Genomic DNA, 20,151 nt, shown 5'->3' with positions numbered 1-20,151 from the left:
ATCTGGTGGGTTTTGCTTGCGAGATTCTGAATTTATCCCAATCTTTGGGGCTATCACTGTCAACAACAATGCTAGTTCTTTCAACTTTATACTTCCCTTAACTTCTTAGGCTAGCCATAGCTGTTTATCCTCTCTTTGAGTCTGTTCTCCTTAATGGGATATATTTTTGCTGGGTACCATGAATTTCCTCCTTAAGTGTCTGCCACTGCTTGCTTACTGTTTTTCCTACTAATCGACCCATCCAGGGGACAATGAGGACTGTAGATGCTGGAGAGTATGAGTCGATAAAGTGTGGCACTGGAAAAACCATAGCAAAGCGCAAGAGAATCGACACTTCAGGCATGACCCTTCATCAGGAATGTGGAGCAGGAGGGGGATTGAGAAATAAATAGGGGGAGGGGCAAGGTAGGTGGAATGGTGGTAGGTGGGCGCAGGTAGGTGATGATTATGATAGGTCTGTGGGAAATGTGGAGTGGATAGATGGGAAGGAATATGGACAGGTAGGTCAGGTCAAGAGAATGAAGACAAGTTTGAGCATTGAATGTGGGGTGGGGTGGGGAGAAGGGAAATTTGGAAACTGGTGAATTCAATGTTGAGGCCATGTGGTTGGAGGCTCCCAAGGCGGAAGATAAGGTGTTTCTCCACTAGGTTGTGGGTGGCCTTGTTAGGCAGTGGAGGAGGCCCAAAATGGACATGTCATGGGGGGAGTGGGAGGGGGAGTTGAATTGGATGACCACAGGAAGGTGGAGTTGGTTGGTATGCAAATACCAGAGATGGTCCCTGAACCATTCCGTGAGTTTGTGTTCAGTCTCTGATGTAGAGGAGACCACTTTGAGAACAAGCAACGGAGCAGTAAATGTGATTCAAGGATACGCAAGTAAATCTTGGCCAGATTTGGGGCCTTGGACGGAGGTGAGGGGGGAGGTGCAGATGCAGGTTTTCCATCTCTTATGGCGGCTGGAGAAGGTGCCAGGTGTGGAGAGGGTGTTAGGAGGGAATGTGGACCTAACAAGGGAGTTGCAGAGGGAATGGTCCCCATGGAATGCAGATAGAGGTGAGGAGGGAAATATATTTTGTTTCCACCCAGCCCACAAAAACTCCATTATCATTTCATTGTAATTCTCTTTCTTTAAGTTAAATATGGTTGTCTCCCACCCATGTTACTTATAACTATTATAATATTATAGAAAATGGACTGTGAATATTCAACATTCATCATTTGACTTTGATATTGGAGAGTTCTGGTTTTTAAAAGATGACACTACTGATCTAAAATGGCTGCTGTGATCATCATGTCCAGGCAACCAATATATAACGTATGAAACCAGCAGAATTTGAACGACCATTTTAATCAACAGGCACTGATACTCAGTCAGGTGTCAAGAAGTTTTCATCTTTTGTTTTAATCATAGTTGCATTAGTAATTTGTATACTGGGAGATGAAACACTGCCTACAACTATCCAGTTTGAAATAAAACAGTGACACAAGGCAAGTAACTTAGACTGTTAACAGCAAGAATACTGAAAGCTCTTTCCTCAAATTGTCTTTCTTTTTTAATTTCTCTCAATCTCATAAAGTATTCAATAAACAGCAACTTGAAGTAAACAAAAAAAGAATTCACTGAGTATTCCAGTAATTTGTGTTTTGCCTCTCAAGGTTATTTAAACCTGCTGCAGTAATGCTTATATTATCCTTCATTCTGTAGCACTTAGATGAGGATAATGTGGCATTGAACAATCCAACAAAATGTTTATTAAGCTCACTGTTATTTATGAACAGTAGATTCACTGACAAAGATGAGATGAGATTAGATTAGATTCCCTACAGTACGGAAACAGGCCCTTCGGCCCAACACGTCCACACCAAACCTCCGAAGAGTAACCCACCCAGACCCATTGTACCCATGTATGGTTTTAGCAAGTTGTAAGAAATTATACCAACAATGTGTTGAACAGCCTATCTAAATCTCCCTGCCTTTCATTTAGATCATACTGATCTGACTTGAATTTAACTTTAATGTTATTTTGTTGCACATCCCCCTTAACTCTTGATTTGGAGACACCGGTGTTGGACTAGGCTGTAAAAAGTTAAAAATCACACAACACCAGGTTAAAGTCCAACACGTTTATTTGGAAGTACTAGCTGTTGGAGCGCTGCTCCTTCATCAGGTGATTGTGACCTGATGAAGGTGCAGCATTCCGAAAGCTAGTGCTTCCAAATAAACCTATTGGACTATAACCTGGTGTTGTGTGATTTTTAACTCTTAACTCTTGACATCCTTCCAAATCAAACTTCTGTTAATTCAGACTTGAATACGTTCAATGCCCTACCTCCACTGTTCTCTGTGGAAGAGAATTCTAAACATTAACAACACACTGAGAAAAGAAATTTCTCCTCACCTGTGTATAAATGGGAGATCTCCAACTTTGAAATAGTTCCCCCTACTTCTAGATTCTTCCACAGAGTAAACATCCTCTAAGTATCGATCTTGTTGGACTTTTAAATCTTTCAAGAAGATGACGCCTCATTCTCTTAAACTCCAATGAATATAGGGTCAACTTGCTCAATCATTCATCATAACACAAACCCTTCAGGAATTAATTCTCAGGAATTAACTCTCAGGAATTAACCTAGTCAACTATCTCTGAACTGCTTCCATGCAATTACATTTCTTCTTAGAAATGGAGACAAAAACAGCACTAGGTGAGGTTTCATTAATGTTCTGTTAAGAGCTAAAGTAAGCCCTACTTGCATTCCCCCGACAATAAAGTTCAAGATTCCATTTGCCTTCCTAATTACTTGATAACCTGCATGTTAACATTTTGTGACTCGTGCAAGGACACACCGATACTTCTATATAAAATATTGTGTAATCTTCCTCCATTTAAAATTTGCTTTTGTATTCTGCTTACCAAATTGGACAAGTTCACATTTTCACACAGTATACTCTACCTGCCAAATTTTTGCCCACTTATAAGAGTTCAATTCAAGCAAATGCAAGGTGATGCATTTTGGAAGATCCAATTCAAGAGCGAAATATTTGGTAAATAGAAAAGCCTTGGGGGAAAATTCCTGCACAGAGAGATCTGGGTGTTCAGGTCCATTGCACCCTGACGGTGGCAATGCAGGGGTCAATAGAGTGGTCAAGAAGGCATTGGCATGCTTTCCTTCATCGGAGTACTGAGTACAACAGTTGGCAGGATATATTACAGTTATATGGGACTTTGGTTCGGCCAATTTGGAATACTGTGTTAAGTCTGGTTGCCACATTACCAGAAGCATGTTGATGTTTTGGGGAGGACACAAAGGAGGTTCACCAGGATGTTAGCTGGTATGGAGGGCATTAGCTATGAACAGAGGTTGAGTAGATTAGAATTATTTTCATGATAAAGACTGAGGTTGAGGGAGGATCTGATTGAGGTGTACAAAATCATGAGAGGTATGGACAGGGTGGATAACAAGAAGCTTTTTCTTGGAGTGGGAGACTCAATTAGTAGGGGTCATGAGTACAAGGTGAGAGGGGAATAGTTTAAGGGAATTTGCGTGGGAAGTTCTTTACTCAGAGAGTGGTAGGTACCTGGAAAGCGTTACCAGTGGAGTTGGTAGAGGCGGGCACGAAAGTGTCATCTAAGATGTTTTAAGACAGAGGGATACGGATCCTAGGAAAATTGGCGACAGGTTTAGATGGAAGATCTGGATCAGTGCAGGCTTGGTGGGCTTGTTGGGCCTGTTCCTGCTCTGTAATTTTCTTTCTTCTTTGTTCTTACTTAACCTATCTTTAAACCTTTGTGAATTGTTTGTAACCTTCTCACAATTTGCTTTCCTATCTTTGTATCACCTGCAAATTTGGTTATGCTACAATTAGTCCCTTCTTCCAAGTCATTAATATAAATCTTAAATTGTTGAGTTAGTTCCACCACGTGTCCCCGTAACCATCCCTCCTCCCCAACCTGGGGATTATAAGACTTATTCTTGCCTTAATTGAGATTAGTAAATTCAATACAGATTAAGAACAAACCCGGAGTTGTCCTTGCATATTTGGCAGAACTACTTAACGGATAAACTCATAAAGCAGATGGAAAGCCGCACCATTATTTTTCTGACATTACTTTAATTAGGCTAAATCAGTTATTTTGCACGTTGCACCTTCTGAACAATACAACTTACTCTAAACTTAGTCCCATTTTCTCATGGCTACTTATTAAAATAATAATATTCACATGTCTCAGTCTCCAATCTATAATTGAATGTGTTATCTTTAACAAAATAATCCTACGTACTTAAAATCAAAAATGCTAGAGATCACAGTGGGTCAGGCAGCATCCATGGATAAAAAGCAAGCTAACATTTTGAGTTCTAGATGACTCTTCATTAGAGCTTCATTTTCTCAGAGAAAAGAACAGGAAATGACATCACCAACCCAAGGAAACCTGAACACACAAATAGAAAGTGGGTAATAACACAGTGAAAATGCTTCACTGGAGGCTCACTGATGATGTTACCTAGTATGGTGACGAAATATCTGAAAACGATCCTTCCAGCTCAACAAGCAAATGTACAGTCAAAATTAGGAACATAATGTCACATCAGATAGTAAAGTGCTTTGGGTTCTGTACTTCCCAATTATGAGGCACACATTATTCCATATAGTCACTTTTCAGTCTTTTTGACTGATTCAACTTGAAAATATGGCTTCTTGCTTTGTGCTGAAAATTCTGTCCCCAGAAAATAAATTGATCAAAGTACATATTTATGATTGGATGTGTTTTTGCAAATGCACAGGCTTGTATAAATGAATTCTGAACGTCTGCAATAGGATATCAAACAACATACTTAACAAATCCTTACTTTCAGAAGCAAAGGAATATCAACTGCTGCATGTGACTACAGGCAGTGAAGGCAGGAATATCTATCAGGGATTCAAAATATGAAACAATTTAAGTTAAATATCTCATTATCACACAGAGAAGGGAACTACACAGAAGATGAAGTCGGGTTTTAAATTAACTATGAGCGTCTTTCTGCATCAGAAGGATTCAGTAAATTTTACCTGACATCATTTTCAGAGTACCTCCTTTGTAAATCCTCATTTTTTCTTTGTCTTGCCCCTGTCTCTTCCTCAAATTCCTCTTCCTCACATTCCTCTTGATCACATTCTGCTTCCTCACATTCCTCTCGATCATATTTCTCTTCCTCATATTCTTCTTCCTCACATTCCTCTCGATCACATTCTTCTTCTTTTGATTTATCTTCTTCTCCAACTTCCTTATTTACCTCTTTTTCTTCACTTTGGATTATTTCTTCCCTTTCCCTTTCTTTTTCCTTTCCTTCTTCCTTTTCCCCCTGCCCTTCCTCTACCTCTGCCTCCAACTCTGCCTCTTCCTCCTCCCCTTCTTCCCCTCCCTCTTTTTTTTCTTCTAATGCTTTTGATCTCCTGTCACAACACAAAAGTAATGAAGGCATGCAAAAAAGAAAAAAAAAATGAAGTTAGTTACAAATGAAGGAACAAAGAAATTGCTCAGCACAGTGAGAAGAATAGAAATAATCAGAAAACTCAGAAACAAATGCAGAAACATTGACAAGCATAAAATCACACACAACAATTTACGTTGCAACTGATTCTAAAGAGTCAGCACTATTTCTACACCTGATTTAACCAGACAGCAAATCAGGAATCAGCCAACTTTTTATTCAACCAAGAGAAAGCTATTGGAAAAAAATTGAGATGTTCATGCATGCTTAAAATTTGTGGCAATAGTTCACACATTTTGTGTAAAAAGTGCTGCTTTACTTTTTTTTATGATTTCCTAATGAAGAGGTTTAAATGTCACATTTTATAAATTTGTATTGCAACAGGAATGTGTGGGGTTGCATGGACCATATGGAGACTGCCAAAGCATCTGAATTGGAGTTCAGTTCTAGATTCTGTATTGTTTCATTTTTCATTCATGTAAATGATTTTATTAGAGGTTTATGCGATTTTTATTTGATATATATATATAAAGGCGAAGTTTTGAATGAACTGAACTTTTCCTCTCACACAAAGAAATCTGATTATTTAATGCATCAGCTGAATTATAGACAAGCAAAGTGCTCTTTTCGCACATATGAGATGAAAATTTAACTCATTGGTATTCAATTTCTAGTTTTGCTCTGATCTTTAAATATTTTTAACATGCTTATTTTGCATAGGATAATGTTGGAATGTTAGAAAGCAAGCCATAAAAAGTCACAAATAGTAACTCTGCTTAAGATTGTTCAGGTAGCAACTATCTGACCAACAAGTGGCAGTGGAAGGATGGTTGTTCCTTCAGATCATCCCACAAATGATCTAATTAACAATTATGTCTATGCATAAGTAGTATAACCGCTAGAAAAGGCCTACTAATGTTGAGACACGAAAGGTACTGATGAGGTACTTTCAACTTATTTTTCTACAATCGATTTAATATGTACTGTACCTGAAAATTAGCGTATCAGATTTGGACAGGTATTATTACTGTGCTTAAAGACAAGCACTTTACTCTAATGCTTTTCATGTTATTGATTTATCTGCAAAAACCACATATGTTCCTTCAGAAGAATGATCACTCTTCCTAGCTTTTCAGCAGCTCTTCTTAACCTAGTACTTTCTAAGCAACTTCATGAGTATTTTTCAGTGGCACAGAACACAGATGAAAGACAGCCTGAGGAAAACAAAATTCTTACTCTCATGGACTTCTTGATAATACTTTGACAGCAAAATATCACTTTTATAAATAGCCATATCATTGTAGGTGTGAGGGGAAAGATGATGTTTACAACTTTCAGCCAGCAGAAAGCTATTGGAAAAAAATTGAGATGTTCATGCATGTTTAAAATTTGTGGCAATAGTTCACACATTTTGTGCAAAAAGTGCTGCTTTACTTTTTTTATGATTTCCTAATAAAGATGGTGACTGAAAGATTAGTTTATTTTATAAACTGCTTAATGATTGATTGACATCTGAGAGGAATAGACAGAAAATAGTGGAAATATATAGTAGAGTTTACATTGTATGACAGAGAGATAAAATATCATTTTTAAGGGGAAATGCTTATTTGATACAACAAATATATACCTGAGCTAGGTTTGTTCTGTATTTCCAAATTTCCTTCACTTGCTTTTCAGGTGAACTCTACAGATAAATGTCAGGCATTGTGGGATTTCATATAAGAATTCATATTCTAAGCTGTTAGCAGTGAGGAGGGCTCATGACCACTAAAATAATTCACACTTCTTCTGTTATGTGTTATTGTCTATATGGTGTCAGCATGATTAAGACCTCATCATATGGCCTAAGCAACAGCGTCAACATTCACACTGAGCACTTGATGGCATTATGTTAAGATCTTTATCAGGCTGAAGTTTCAATACTGTATAACATTGAACAGATTCCTGAGCATATTTATAAGTCATCTCAGTTGGACCAAAAAATTGATCTTGGTTAATTAATAAATCACACAATTAAAGTGAAAACAGGATTATCGGACGGTGTTTTGCAGAAAGTCACTGGGTCTCACCTGATTTTCCTGGTTGTTCGAGGATGCTCAGATTGCACAGACATGTAACTTGTGCTGCTCATTCGAGAAGCGCTGCTTGTCCTTGACACAGCAGACACATCACTTACATCACTGTCTGATGATTTGTTGGAGATATTGTCTGACCCTCGCTGAGAGTCCCGTCCCAGCCGATGCTGTAAGAACAAGTAAAGCAATCCCTTCAGTAAGTAAAACTGCCCAAAAGTAAAAGGGGAATGGATTCCAAAACAAAACATAAATATACATTTGACGAGAAGGCTGTTTAGAGAGCAACGGAATCCTATTTTTAAAACTTGTCTAAAGGGTCATTTATTAAACAAAATCTCCACTAATTTTTTGATTGGTGTACATGAGCTTCTCAATATATGTTTTTTTTTAGCCATACTACTTTGGGGGATTTTAATAAAGAGCTGGATAAATCACTTGAGGCTAATGTAAGCAAGAAGTCTTTTGAACTTCGAAGAAAGTCAAGGAGCATTCAATTCCCAGATCTCAAGTGACTTACCAAAGCTGATGTTGACCAGAGGAAACCCACTCCCATGAAGCTAATGGAACATTAGTTAATTGGAATAATAGAAACCCAAATTTTGAAGGGACGTGAGGAGGGTTCAGAATGGCATTATGTCCAGGAGTTATGGAGCATACTCAACTTTTCCAAATGCTACTCAGAGAAGTCATCATTCTGGTTCAAACAGGCTCAAAGAGAACTAAAAGATATAAAAATAGTCACATCATTCTGGGATTTCACTGACACTGAATACCTCTTCCTGCAAGGAGATTAAATAATCTTCTTGGCTCAAGTTTCAGTTTGCTACTGCAGTCAGGCTCCAAATGTATTACTGGACCCTAGATTACATTTCAAAGTAGGATGTGTTATTAGCAATAACCTGCTCCCTAGGAAGAACAGCAATTCTAATAGCTGTTGTGCACATGGCACCTATTGAGGGAAAAGAAATCTATTTTTTTTTCCTTCTCTACTACTGCTTGCATACAACTTTCACAAAGTATTCCAGAAAAATTGCTTCAGAGATGAAAACCTTTGAAATCCCTGCAGTCCAATGGCAGAGATGAGCCCACTTGCTGAGGAAGGTCATGGATCAAAGATGTTCACTCAGTTTCCCTCCCTGCAGAAACTATCTGTCCAGCCCAAGTGTTACCAGTATTTCCTGATTCTAGTTAAGATCTCTAGCATTTACAGTGTTTTGCTTCCTTGCTTTCGTTTTAGTTATTCATCACTTTTTGATTAATTTCCTTAATGATAACAAAATAGTCAGATGTAAAAGAGGACCTTCAATGAGAATGTAAGATTCAGGCCCTCAATACTTCACTAACAAGACTATTCCTCTTGAAAGATGAGTGCACACCAATTGCATGTTACAGTAACAGCCATATTGGAAGATGTTTTCTTCTTTATTTTTTCATCCCCATTTATATTGAAGTCATTCCCTTTGTAGGTCATGGCAGAGGGCAATTAAGAATGAAACATGTTGATGTGGATCTGGAGTCACATGCTAGCCAGACCAGGTTAGGACGGCAGATTTGCTTCACTGCATTAGTGAACTAAATGGGATTTTGCACAATTAAGGTTGTTGTCACCATTACATTGAAATTTGCAATATATTCCAGATTTATTAACTTAATCAAAATAATGCTGAGGTGGTATTTGATCCCTTATCCCCACAGCATCAGCCTGGCACCCTGGATTACTCATCCAGTGACATTCCTATAATATTACCATCACCTTAATAGATCTCAGTCAGATGGAAGAGGTTGCAGCAAATCTAATTTAATCCGCAATGTCCATTGATGAGAAGTTGTGAAGGCAATGAGAGCTAACAAAGGAGAGTGAGTATTATGTAAGTACTTGCACCGATTTTCCCTGAAAATGATACCATGCAGAAGGAATCATCAAACTGGACTTCTCAGCATTTCAAATAACTTTTTCCAGGGGCTTACCATCATAAAAGTTTAATGTTTTAACCCATTTGATGCCCAAACATTTGAAAAACTTAAAAATCATAAACTACAGATATACAATTTAAACATGATTTCAAACTATCACTTGCCATTCAGATGAGATTATTTGAGAACAAAAACATAATATTTTGAGTGTTAAGTAAGAGTTTGAATTATACATTGTTTTCTGAATGCACAGGCAATACATGATTCCAGTGATGTGAATGTTGAAAATTCCCCAAAGGTACGTCATAGCAAATGGCACCAAAACTTTGTAAACAAAGCTTGACAAGTCTGTTTACATCTGGATCCAAACTTCAGACAAATTCTTTTGTTGAAATTTCACCTTAAAAAAACTCAAGAAGCTTGACACCATTCAGGACAACGCAGTTGGCTACCACATCCACAAACATTCACTTCCTCCACTACCAACGTTCAGTAGCAGCAATTCATCGACACGATGTACTGCAGAATTTTACTTAGAGAGTACCTTCCAAGCCCATGATCACTACCATCTAAAAGTAACAACTCACCAGATACATGGGAATACCACTACCTGCAACTTACCCAACAAGTCACATACCACTCCATTGTTTGGTCAAAATCCTAAAACTTCCTTCCCTAACTGCATTGTGAATGTCCCTTCACCACAGAGAGAGCAGCAGGTCAAGACGGCAGCTGACCACTACTTTCCTGAGGACATTTAGATATGGATGATAAATGGTGGCCCCAGGTAAAGTTGCCTACTGAGTTTTGAGAAGGTTTGTAGCTCAGGTTGAGGTTCTGGATCGAAGTTTACTTACTGAGCTGGAAGGCTAATTTTCATCACCATACTAGGTAACATCATCAGTGAGCGTCCGGTGAAGCAGTAGTGGTATGGCCTGCTTTTCATTTATGTCGTAGAGTCATAGAGATGTACAGCATGGAAACAGACCCTTCAGTCCAACCCATCCATGCCGACCAGATATCCCAACCCAATCTAGTCCCACCTGCCAGCATCCGGCCCATGTCCCTCCAAACCCTTCCTATTCATATACTCATCCAAATGCCTCTTCAATATTGCAATTGTACCAGCCTCTACCACATCCTCTAGCAGCTCATTCCATACACGTACCACTCTCTGTGTGAAAAGGTTGCTCCGTAGGCCTCTTTTATATCTTTCCCCTATCACCCTAAACCTATGACCTCTAGTTCCCTCCATGTTACCTTGGCAACACCCTTGTCAATTTTTCTGAACCCTTTCAAGTTTCACAACATCTTTCTGATAGGAAGGAGGCCAGAATTGCACACAATATTCCAACAGTGGCCGAACCAATGTCCTACACAGCCGCAACATGACCTCCCAACTCCTGTGCTCAATACTCTGACCAATAAAGGAAAGTCTTCTTCACTATCCAACCTACCTGTGATTCAATTTTCAAGGAGCTATGAACCTGCACTCCAATATCTCTTTGTTCAGCAACACTCCCTAGGACCTTACCATTAAGTGTACAAATCCTGCTAAGATATGCTATCCCAAAATGCAGCACCTTGCATTTATTTGAATTAAACTCCATCTGACACTTCTCAGCCCATTGGCCCATCTGGTCAAGATTGTGTTGTAATCTGAGGTAACCCTCTTCACTGTCCACTACACCTCCAATTTTGGTGTAATCTGCACACTTACTAACTGTACCTCTTATGCTCGCATCCAAATCGTTTATGTAAATGACAAAAAGTAGATGACCCAGCACCGATCCTTGAGGCACTCCACTAGTCACAGGCCTCCAGTCTGAAAAACAATCCTCCATCTCCACCCTCTGTTTTCTACCTTTGAGCCAGTTCTGTATCCAAATGGCTAGTTCTCCCTGTATTCCTTGCTAATCAGTCTCCCATTGGGAATCTTGCCGAATGCCTTACTGAAGTCCATAAACATTACATCTACCACTCTGTCCTCTTGTTACTTCCTCAAAAAACTCAATCAAGTTTGTGAAACATGATTTCCCACGCACAAAGCCATGTTGACTATCCCTAATCAGTCCTTGCCTTTCCAAATACATGTACATCCTGTCCCTCAGGATTCCCTCCAACAACTTGCCCACCACCGACGTGAGGCTCACTGGTCTATAGTTCCCTGGCTTGTCCTTACCACTCTTCTTAAACAGTGACACCATGTTAGCCAATCTTCAGTCTTCCGGCACCTTACTTGTGACTAGTGATGATACAAATATCTCATCAAGAGGCCCAGCAATCACATCTCTAGCTTCCCACAGAGTTCTAGGTACACCTGATCAAGTCCTGGGGATTTATCCACCTTTAACTATTTCAAGACATCTAGTACGTCTTCTTCTGTAATATGGACATATTGCAAGATGTCACCATTTATTTCCCTACATATCTTCCATATCCTTTTCCACAGTAAATTCTGATGCAAAATACTCATTTAGTATCTCCCCTACTTTCGGCGGCTCCACACAAAGGCTGTCTTGCTGATCTTTGAGGGACCCTATTCTCTGAAGAAGGGTTTATGCCTGAAACGTTGATTGTCCTGCTCCTGTCCTGCTGCGCTTTTCCAGCACCACACTTTGCAATTCTGGTCTCTAGCATCTGAAGTCCTCACTTTCTCCGAGGACCCTATTCTCTCCCTAGTTACACTTTTGTCCTTTATGTATTTGTAAAAACTCTTTGGGTTCTCCTTAATTCTATTTGCCAAAGCTATTTCACGTCCCCTCTTAACTATACTCCTACTTCCTTTATACTCTTCTAAGGATTCACTTGATCTATCCTGTCCATACCTTACATATGCTTCCTTCTTTTTCTTAACCAAACCTTTAATTTCTTTAGGTAAAAACAATGAGTGCAGATGCCGGAAACCAGATTCTGGATTAGCGTGGTACTGAAAAAGCAAAGCAGTTCAGGCAGTATCTGAGGAGCAGGAAAATCGACGTTCCGGGTAAAAGCCCTTCATTAGGAATGCAGGCAGAGTGCCTGAAGGGTGGAGAGATAAATGAGAGGAGGGTGGGGTGGGGAGAAAGTAGCATAGAGTACAATAGGTGAATGAGGGTGGGGGTGAAGGTGATACGTCAGGGAGGAGGGTGGGGGAAGGTAGCAAAGAGTACAATGGGTGGATGGGGGTGGGATGAAGGTGATAAGTCAGAGAGGAGGGTGGAGTGGATAGGTGGAAAGGAAGATGGGCGGGCAGGACAAGTCATGGGGATGGTGCTGAGCTGGAAGTTCAGAGCTAGGATGAGGTGGGGAGAGGGGAAATGAGAAAACTGATTATGCCCTGGGGTTGAAGTGTTCCGAGGCGGAAGATGAGGCGTTCTTCCTCCAGGCGGCAGGTGGTGAGGGAGCGGTGGTGAAGGAGGCCCAAGACCTCCACGTCCTTGGCTGAGCGGGAGGGGGAGTTGAAATATTGGGCCACAGGGCGGTGTGGTTGATTGGTGTAGACAATCCAGAGATGTTCCCCAAAGCACTCTGCTAGGAGTCTCCCCAAAGTAGAGGAGACCGCATAGGGAGCAATGGATACAATAAATGATATTGGTGGATGTGCAGGTAAACCTTTGATGGATGTGGAAGGCATCTTTAGGGCCTTGGATGGAGGTGATGGAGGTTTTCCAATTCCTGCGCTAGCTGGCAGGGGAAGGTGCCAGGACGGGAGTGTGGGTTGTTGGGGGGGGGGGGGGGGTGGGAGGGGGCACGTGGACCTGACAAGGTAGTCATGGAGGGAACAGTCATTGCGGAAGGCTGAAAGGGGTGGAAGGTGAGCACCAGGGGCGTTCTGTCCTTGTTACGGTTGGAGGGGTGAGGTCTGAGGGCGGAGGTGTGGGATGTGGACAAGATGCGTTGAAGGGCATCTTTAACCACGTGGGAAGGGAAATTGCGGTCTCTAACGAAGGAGGCCATCTGGTGTGTTCTGTGGTGGGACTGGTCCACCTGGGTGCAGATACGGCAGAGGCGGAGGAATTGGGAATACGGGATGGCATTTTTGCAGGAGGTAGGGTGGGAAGAGGTGTAATCCAGGTAGCTGTGGGAGTCAGTGGGTTTGTAAAAAATGCCAGAGTCAAGTCGGTCATCATTAACAGAGATGGAGAGGTCCAGGAAGGGGAGGGAGGTGTCAAAGATGGTCCAGGTGAATTTAAGGTCAGGGTGGAATGTGTTGGTTAAGTTGATGAATTGCTCAACCTCCTCGCGGGAGCACGAGGTGGCACCAATACGATCATCAATGTAACGGAGGAAGAGGTGGGGAGTGGTGCCAGTGTAATTACGAAAGATGGACTGTTCTATGCAGCCAACAAAGAGACAGGCATAGCTGGGGCCCATACGGGTGTCCATGGCTACCCCTTTGGTCTGGAGGAAGTGGGAGGATTCAAAGGAGAATTTCTTTAGTCATCCAGCATTCCCCACAGCTACCAGCCTTTCCTTTCACCCTGACAGGAATATACTCTCTCTGGATTCTCGTTATCTCATTTCTGAAGACTTCACATTTTCCAACCAGCCCTTTACCTGCAAACACCTGCCTCCAATCAGCTTTCGAAAGTTCTTGTCTAATACCATCAAAATTGGCCTTTCTCCAATTTAGAACTTCAACTTTTGGATCTGGTCTATCCTATTCCAACATTATTTTAAATCTAATAGAATTATGGTCATTGGTCTCAAAGTGCTCCCCCACTGACACTTCAGTCACCTGCCCTGCCTTATTTTCCAAGAGTAGATCAAGTTTGCACCTTCTTTAGTAGGTACGTTAGTGTAGTAGTTATGTTACAGGGTTAGTAATCCAGAGATTGAGACAAAAATGATCTGAAGACCTCAGTTCAAATCTCATCATGGCAGCAATTTAAGTTATGGGGCAGCACGATGACTCGGTGGCTAGCACTGCTGCCTCACAGCGCCAGGGACCTGGGTTCAATTCCAGCCTCAGGCGACTGTCTGTGTGGAGTTTGCACATTCTCCTAGTGCCTGTGTGGGTTTCCTCTGGGTGCTCCGGTTTCCTCCCACAATCCAAAGATGTGCAGGGTAGGTGAATTAGTCATGCTAAATTGTCCATAGCGTTCGGTGTGTTAGTCAGGGGGAATGGGTCTGGTTGAGTTGCTCTTCGAAGGGTCTGTGTGGACTGGTTGGGCCGAAGGGCCTGTTTCCAGAATCTAATTGGGTACACCCACACACTAAATCAGAAAATTGTCTTGTACACACTTAACAAATTCCTCTCCATCCAAACCCTTAACACTATGGCAGTCCCAGTCTATGTTTGGAAAATTAAAATCCCCTACCATAACCACCCTATTATTCTTACAGATAGCTGAGATCTCCTTACAGGTTTGTTTCTTAATTTCCCTCTGACTATTAGGGGGTCTATAATACAATTCCAATAAGGTTATCATCCCTTTCTCATTTCTCAGTTCCATCCAAATAACTTCCCTGGATGTATTTCCTGCAATATCCTCCCTCAGCACAGCTGTAATGCTATTCCTTATCAAAAATGCCACTCCCCCTCCTCTCTTGCCTCCCTTTCTATCCTTCCTGTAGCATTTGTATCCTGCCAGTATTGTATTAAACTACCAGTCCTCCCATCCCTGAGCCATGTTTCAGTAATTGCTATGATATCCCAGTGTCATGTTCCTAACCACGCCCTGAGTTCATCTGCCTTCCCTGTTAGGCCCCTTGCATTGAAATAAATGCAGTTTAATTTATTAGTCCTACCTTGTCTCTGCCTGCCCTGACTGTTTGGCTTGCTTCTATTCTCAACTTTACCAGTCTCAGATTGATCTCTCCCCTCACAATCTCCCTGGGTCCCACCCCCACCTTACTAGTTTAAATCATCCCGAGCAGCTCTAACAAATTTCCCTACCAGTATATTAGTCCCCTTCCAATTTAGGTGCAATCCGTCTTTCTTGTACAGGTCACTTCTACCCCAAAAGATATTCCAATGATCCAAAAATGTGAATCCTTCCACCATACATCAGCTTCTCAGCCTTGCATTCATCTGCTCTATCCTTCTATTCCTGCCCTCATTAGCTCGTAGCACCAGGAGTAATCCAAATATTACTACTCTTGAGGACCTCGTTTTTAAATTTCTGCATATCTCTCTGTCATCTCCCTTCAGAGTCTCAATCTTTTCCCTTCCTATTTCGTTGGTTCCAATGTGGACAATGACCTCTTGATGGCTCCCTCCCCTGTGAGAACATTCTGCACCCTCTCTGAGACATCCTTGATCCTGGCACCAGGGAAGCAACACACTATTCTGCTTTTTCGCTGCTAGCCACAGAAACGTCTGTCTGTATCTTGGACTAGAGAATCGCCTTACACAATTGATCTCTTGGAACCCGACGTACCCATTATTGCATTAGAGCTAGTCTCAATACCAGAAACTTGGCTGCTTGTGCTACATTCCCCTAAGAATCCATCACCCCCTACATTTTCCAAAACAGCATACCTGTTTGAAATGGGTATATCCACAAAAGACTCCTGCACCAGCTGCCTATCTCTCTTACCTTTCCTGGAGTTAGCCCATCTATGTGACTGTATCTGAGACTTGCCCCCCTTCTTATAACTGCCATCCAACACATACTGTTGCTGTTGCAAATTCCTCATTGCTTCTAACTGTCTCTACAACCAATCCATTCAATCTGATAAGATTCGCAGTCTACAGCATTTATGACAGATATAATTCGCAGTAACTCTTAAACTCTTTTTAAACTCCCACATCTGACAAGAAGTACATATCACTCTATTAAAGGTCATTTTTACTCCTTCACAATGTACAGACCAAGAAAATAACACTGTCTTATTCCTCTACAAACATTGCCCCAGGTTAAATTAACAGTTATGGCTTTTATTTTAAGTTTAATCAAGGGACATATCTCCAAAAAACATATAATCAAGAAAGAACCCACTCTACTCCCTACTGCAGATTCCCTATGGGCCACACTTAAAAACAACAATTAACTTATCTGATTCTGTGCTGTGAACTTCGCCTAACAGTTCCTCCAAGGTCAGTTTGTGAATTTCACTGCTTGTTAATTTTCCCAGATGCACTACAATGTCCAGCGATACATGAATTCAGACATCAAAGGCAGTAACTGTGCAGGTTCTCTCTCTCTCCTGCAATGACCTCACCATGTGCTTCCTTTGTCTGTTCTTCTTCCTTTTAAAGCTGCTGTTGTTTTGACTTTTTTTCTCAAAGTTCCAAAACAATGCAACAGCATATAAAACAGTAACTGCTCCTCCTGGAATTCGAAGAAATCACCTCCAACACCTAAAATACCTCAAAAAAATGAGCAGCTGTTACACCAGACATTTTTCCCGTCCTCCATCTTGGATTGCCCAGAATGTGTTTAGCTTTCCTTGAGTTGCTGATGTTATTTCCTGTAGTGATGTCATTTTCCGTCCTTTTTCTCAGGACGTGGTAAATGGGATCCAAATCAGTGTATTTGTTGATAGAGTTTTGGTTGGAGTGCCATGCTTCTAGGAATATCTTTACATACAGATGAGGAAAGACACCACTTCGACTGGCACATCACATCCATCCTAGGACGAGCCAAACAGAAACATGCACGAGAATTCCTTGAAGCATGGCACTCTAATCGGAACTCTATCAACAAACACACTGATTTGGACCCCATTTACCACACCTGAGAAAAAGAACAGGAAACGACATTACCACAGAAAATGACATCACCAACCCAAGTAACCTAAACACACAGATAAAAAACAGGCCATACCACCAGTGCTTCTGATATTACCTAGTATGGTGACGAAACATCTGAAAACGAACCTTCTAGCTCAGCAAGCAAACTTACATCCAAAGTTGCCCACATTGCATGACTGAAGACAAAAAAATGTCACCCTGAAGATTGTCTTATACTTTGATTAAAAATGTACTGCAGAGAAAATTGTGAAAAAGTAACTACTTGCATAACCATTAAGGGAGAAAAGTCACATAATGCAATCTGCAGACATATGCAGCGACACCTGGACAACATTTGAGCTTGGGCTGTTAAGTGGCAAGCTACCTTAGTGCTGCACAACTACCAGCAATGACTATCTTTCTTAAGTAGCTTTGTTTGACATTCAATGGCATTACCATTGAGCGGGTTGGAGCAAATTGGGATTACTATTGACCAGAAACTGAGCTACAACAGCCATACTGTGTCTTCAACAGAACATAAGATACTGGGAAATCTATGGTGGGTAACCCACCTCCACATTCACTAAATTAACCCACAAGGAATCAACCTGTCAGGAGTACGAAAGTATACTTTGTATTTGCCAGGACAAATGCAGTTTGAACAACATATATCCACAGATCGCTGAATGTCGAAGGACAGTGAGATAATGTGGTTAAGAAAGGCACGTTGGATTCTTGCCTCTATTAGCCAAAGCAGAAAATACAAGAGCAAGAATATCATGCTGGATCTGTATAAAATGCTGGTTATACCACAACTGGAGTACTGTGCGCAGTTCTGGTCATCACATTATAGAAAGAATATGACTGCATTAGTGGGCATGCAGATAAGATTTACCAGGTTGCTGGCTAGAGGGTCTCATCTATGAGGAAAAATCAGATAGGCTGAGGTTCTTTTCTGTGTAGCAGCTAAGGTTGAGAGGGGAATAGTTAGAGGTACATAATATTATGAGGAACATGATAGGGCAGACAAAAAAAATTTCTTCCGTTCGTAGAGGTAGTTATAACTGGGGGGACAGGCAGAAGACTAAGAGGAGAGCAGAGGAGAAGCATTTTATTTAAAGAGGTGGAAGCCTGGAACTCACTACATGAAAGACTAGTTGATTCAGAAAGGTTTGTAAAATTTGAGCAGTGTTTAGATATTCACTTGTATTGGCATAGCTAAAAGCTGGAAAATGGAATTAGTACAGTCAGATCTTTGTTGATTGGCATGGACATGCAGAGCTGAATAGCCTCTTTCTGTGTTGTAAATGGCAATGTGTCCACAACAACTCTTTAGAAGCTTAACATTACCCAGGATGAAGCAGTTTGTTTGCCTGGTACTTTATCCATGACCTCCAACATTCACTCCCTCCATCACCAACACATAATGTCATTACGTGTATGATCTACAAGGTGTACTGCAACACCACCAAGCCTCTTTCGACAGAACCTTGCCCAAGACATGTATCATCCAGAGAGACAAAGGCAGCATGCACAGGAATGCAATCACCATCCTAAACTGGAACTGTATCACAGCTTCTTTTGATGTTGAGTCAAAATCATGGAAATCACTTCAAGAAAACACACCTGAAAATGTTGCTTAGTGTAAGCTTGAGCAATATCCTGAAATTGTAGTTCATTCATTGCCAGGAATTCATACATATTTGAAAATGTTAAGTGTTGATTTCTTACACAACGAGAGCCCAAGATTCCAGCATTTCAACATTGAGTTTGCTTTGTCCTCAAGACTGAAAATGGCTGATCTCATCTCTTGAAACCTTCAATGTTGCTCATTCAAGTGGAGAATTATCATACTAATAGCTCAACAAGCAGAGTCATACGCAGTACTTCAGCAAGAACACTTCTAACTTAAAGGGCATTAAAGATCAACTGGCTACCACAAGGCAACTTGTAAATGGACAAAACTGTCAAAAATGGCCATGTTTGTGTCTCAGAAACCAACAAGATTTTTCAATGAATTTTTAAAAATCTCAAGCTGGATGCTGAAATGATATAATTAAAACAGATGAAATGATAGTTGATGCTTGGCATGTGCATGTTATGTGGTTGTCCATACATCATGGACTGTCTTGCATACCGAATTCCTGTAACAGCACGGAGATAACTGCTGTAACTCCATTACATTTGGATCAGCAATCTCATTCCCCCATATCTTAACAAGCTACTCTCAAGCTCAGCATATGGAATTTAACTGATATAAGATTTAACATGTTGCAAACAATAAATTAATTTAATCTTAGTCCTGGGTGTGTTTCTTGCATAATAAATAAATGCGTTCAGGTACTAGCGAGTGACTTGTCAGGATACCTTCAGGAAGGATTCCCAGATGGGAATAAATTCCTTGCATGACTGCCAGGTTGAGTATGTTTATTATTCTGGGATACCGAACCAACTAAAGCAGACGAAGACATCCGTAGGTGTTCATAGAAATTTAAAGGAGTAGATTACTGACTTTTGTACATTATCGGTCCTACAATAAATAGTCAAAAGTGTCTAACTTGTGCATGTGGACTATTTTATCGCACGTGGGCAGGTCAGTCTCTGGAATTAGAGTGGAATTAAAAGCAGAGATGTAGATTCCTTTAGCAGCATGTAAGCAATCAGGGTGTGTAAGCAGATGGTTTATAAAGAATAAATAAATCTTATAATAAAGTTACAAAGAAATTCAAAAATTTGTTGCAGATGACATCAAACACTCATGTGAAATAATGACCTGCTCATGTTCAGACCAATGTACTGAATGTATTGTGTAATTTAGAATATTTTCAAGACATTGTCCAGGATCTTCTACATGTTCTTAGGCATGCTTTTGATCATCAGTTTCGCTATTTATATAGTAATGTAGCCACATGTTGAGAGTGACTTCTCTGACACAAGTCACTGACTTACTGTTCCAACTAAACATTTCCTCCATCAGTGTAGATGCCAACACACAGGAAAAGAGAAGCATGCATGGTGAGGATTCTGTG

General features: G+C 40.8%; 1 protein-coding gene across 1 annotated transcript in view; it reads right to left on the bottom strand.

The window, feature by feature from the left end:
• rims2a (regulating synaptic membrane exocytosis 2a) overlaps positions 1-20,151 on the bottom strand; it is an 839,749-nt gene that overhangs the window by 215,818 nt on the left and 603,780 nt on the right. The window contains exon 28 of the mRNA XM_060824314.1: positions 7,543-7,691. Within this exon, the coding sequence (XP_060680297.1) occupies positions 7,543-7,691 (149 nt within the window). The remainder of the gene's footprint in view (positions 1-7,542; positions 7,692-20,151) is intronic.

The sequence above is a fragment of the Hemiscyllium ocellatum genome, chromosome 4 (genome assembly GCF_020745735.1).
Source record: "Hemiscyllium ocellatum isolate sHemOce1 chromosome 4, sHemOce1.pat.X.cur, whole genome shotgun sequence".
Classification (NCBI taxonomy): Eukaryota; Metazoa; Chordata; class Chondrichthyes; order Orectolobiformes; family Hemiscylliidae; genus Hemiscyllium; species Hemiscyllium ocellatum.
This window is presented reverse-complemented; position numbering and strand designations above follow the sequence as displayed.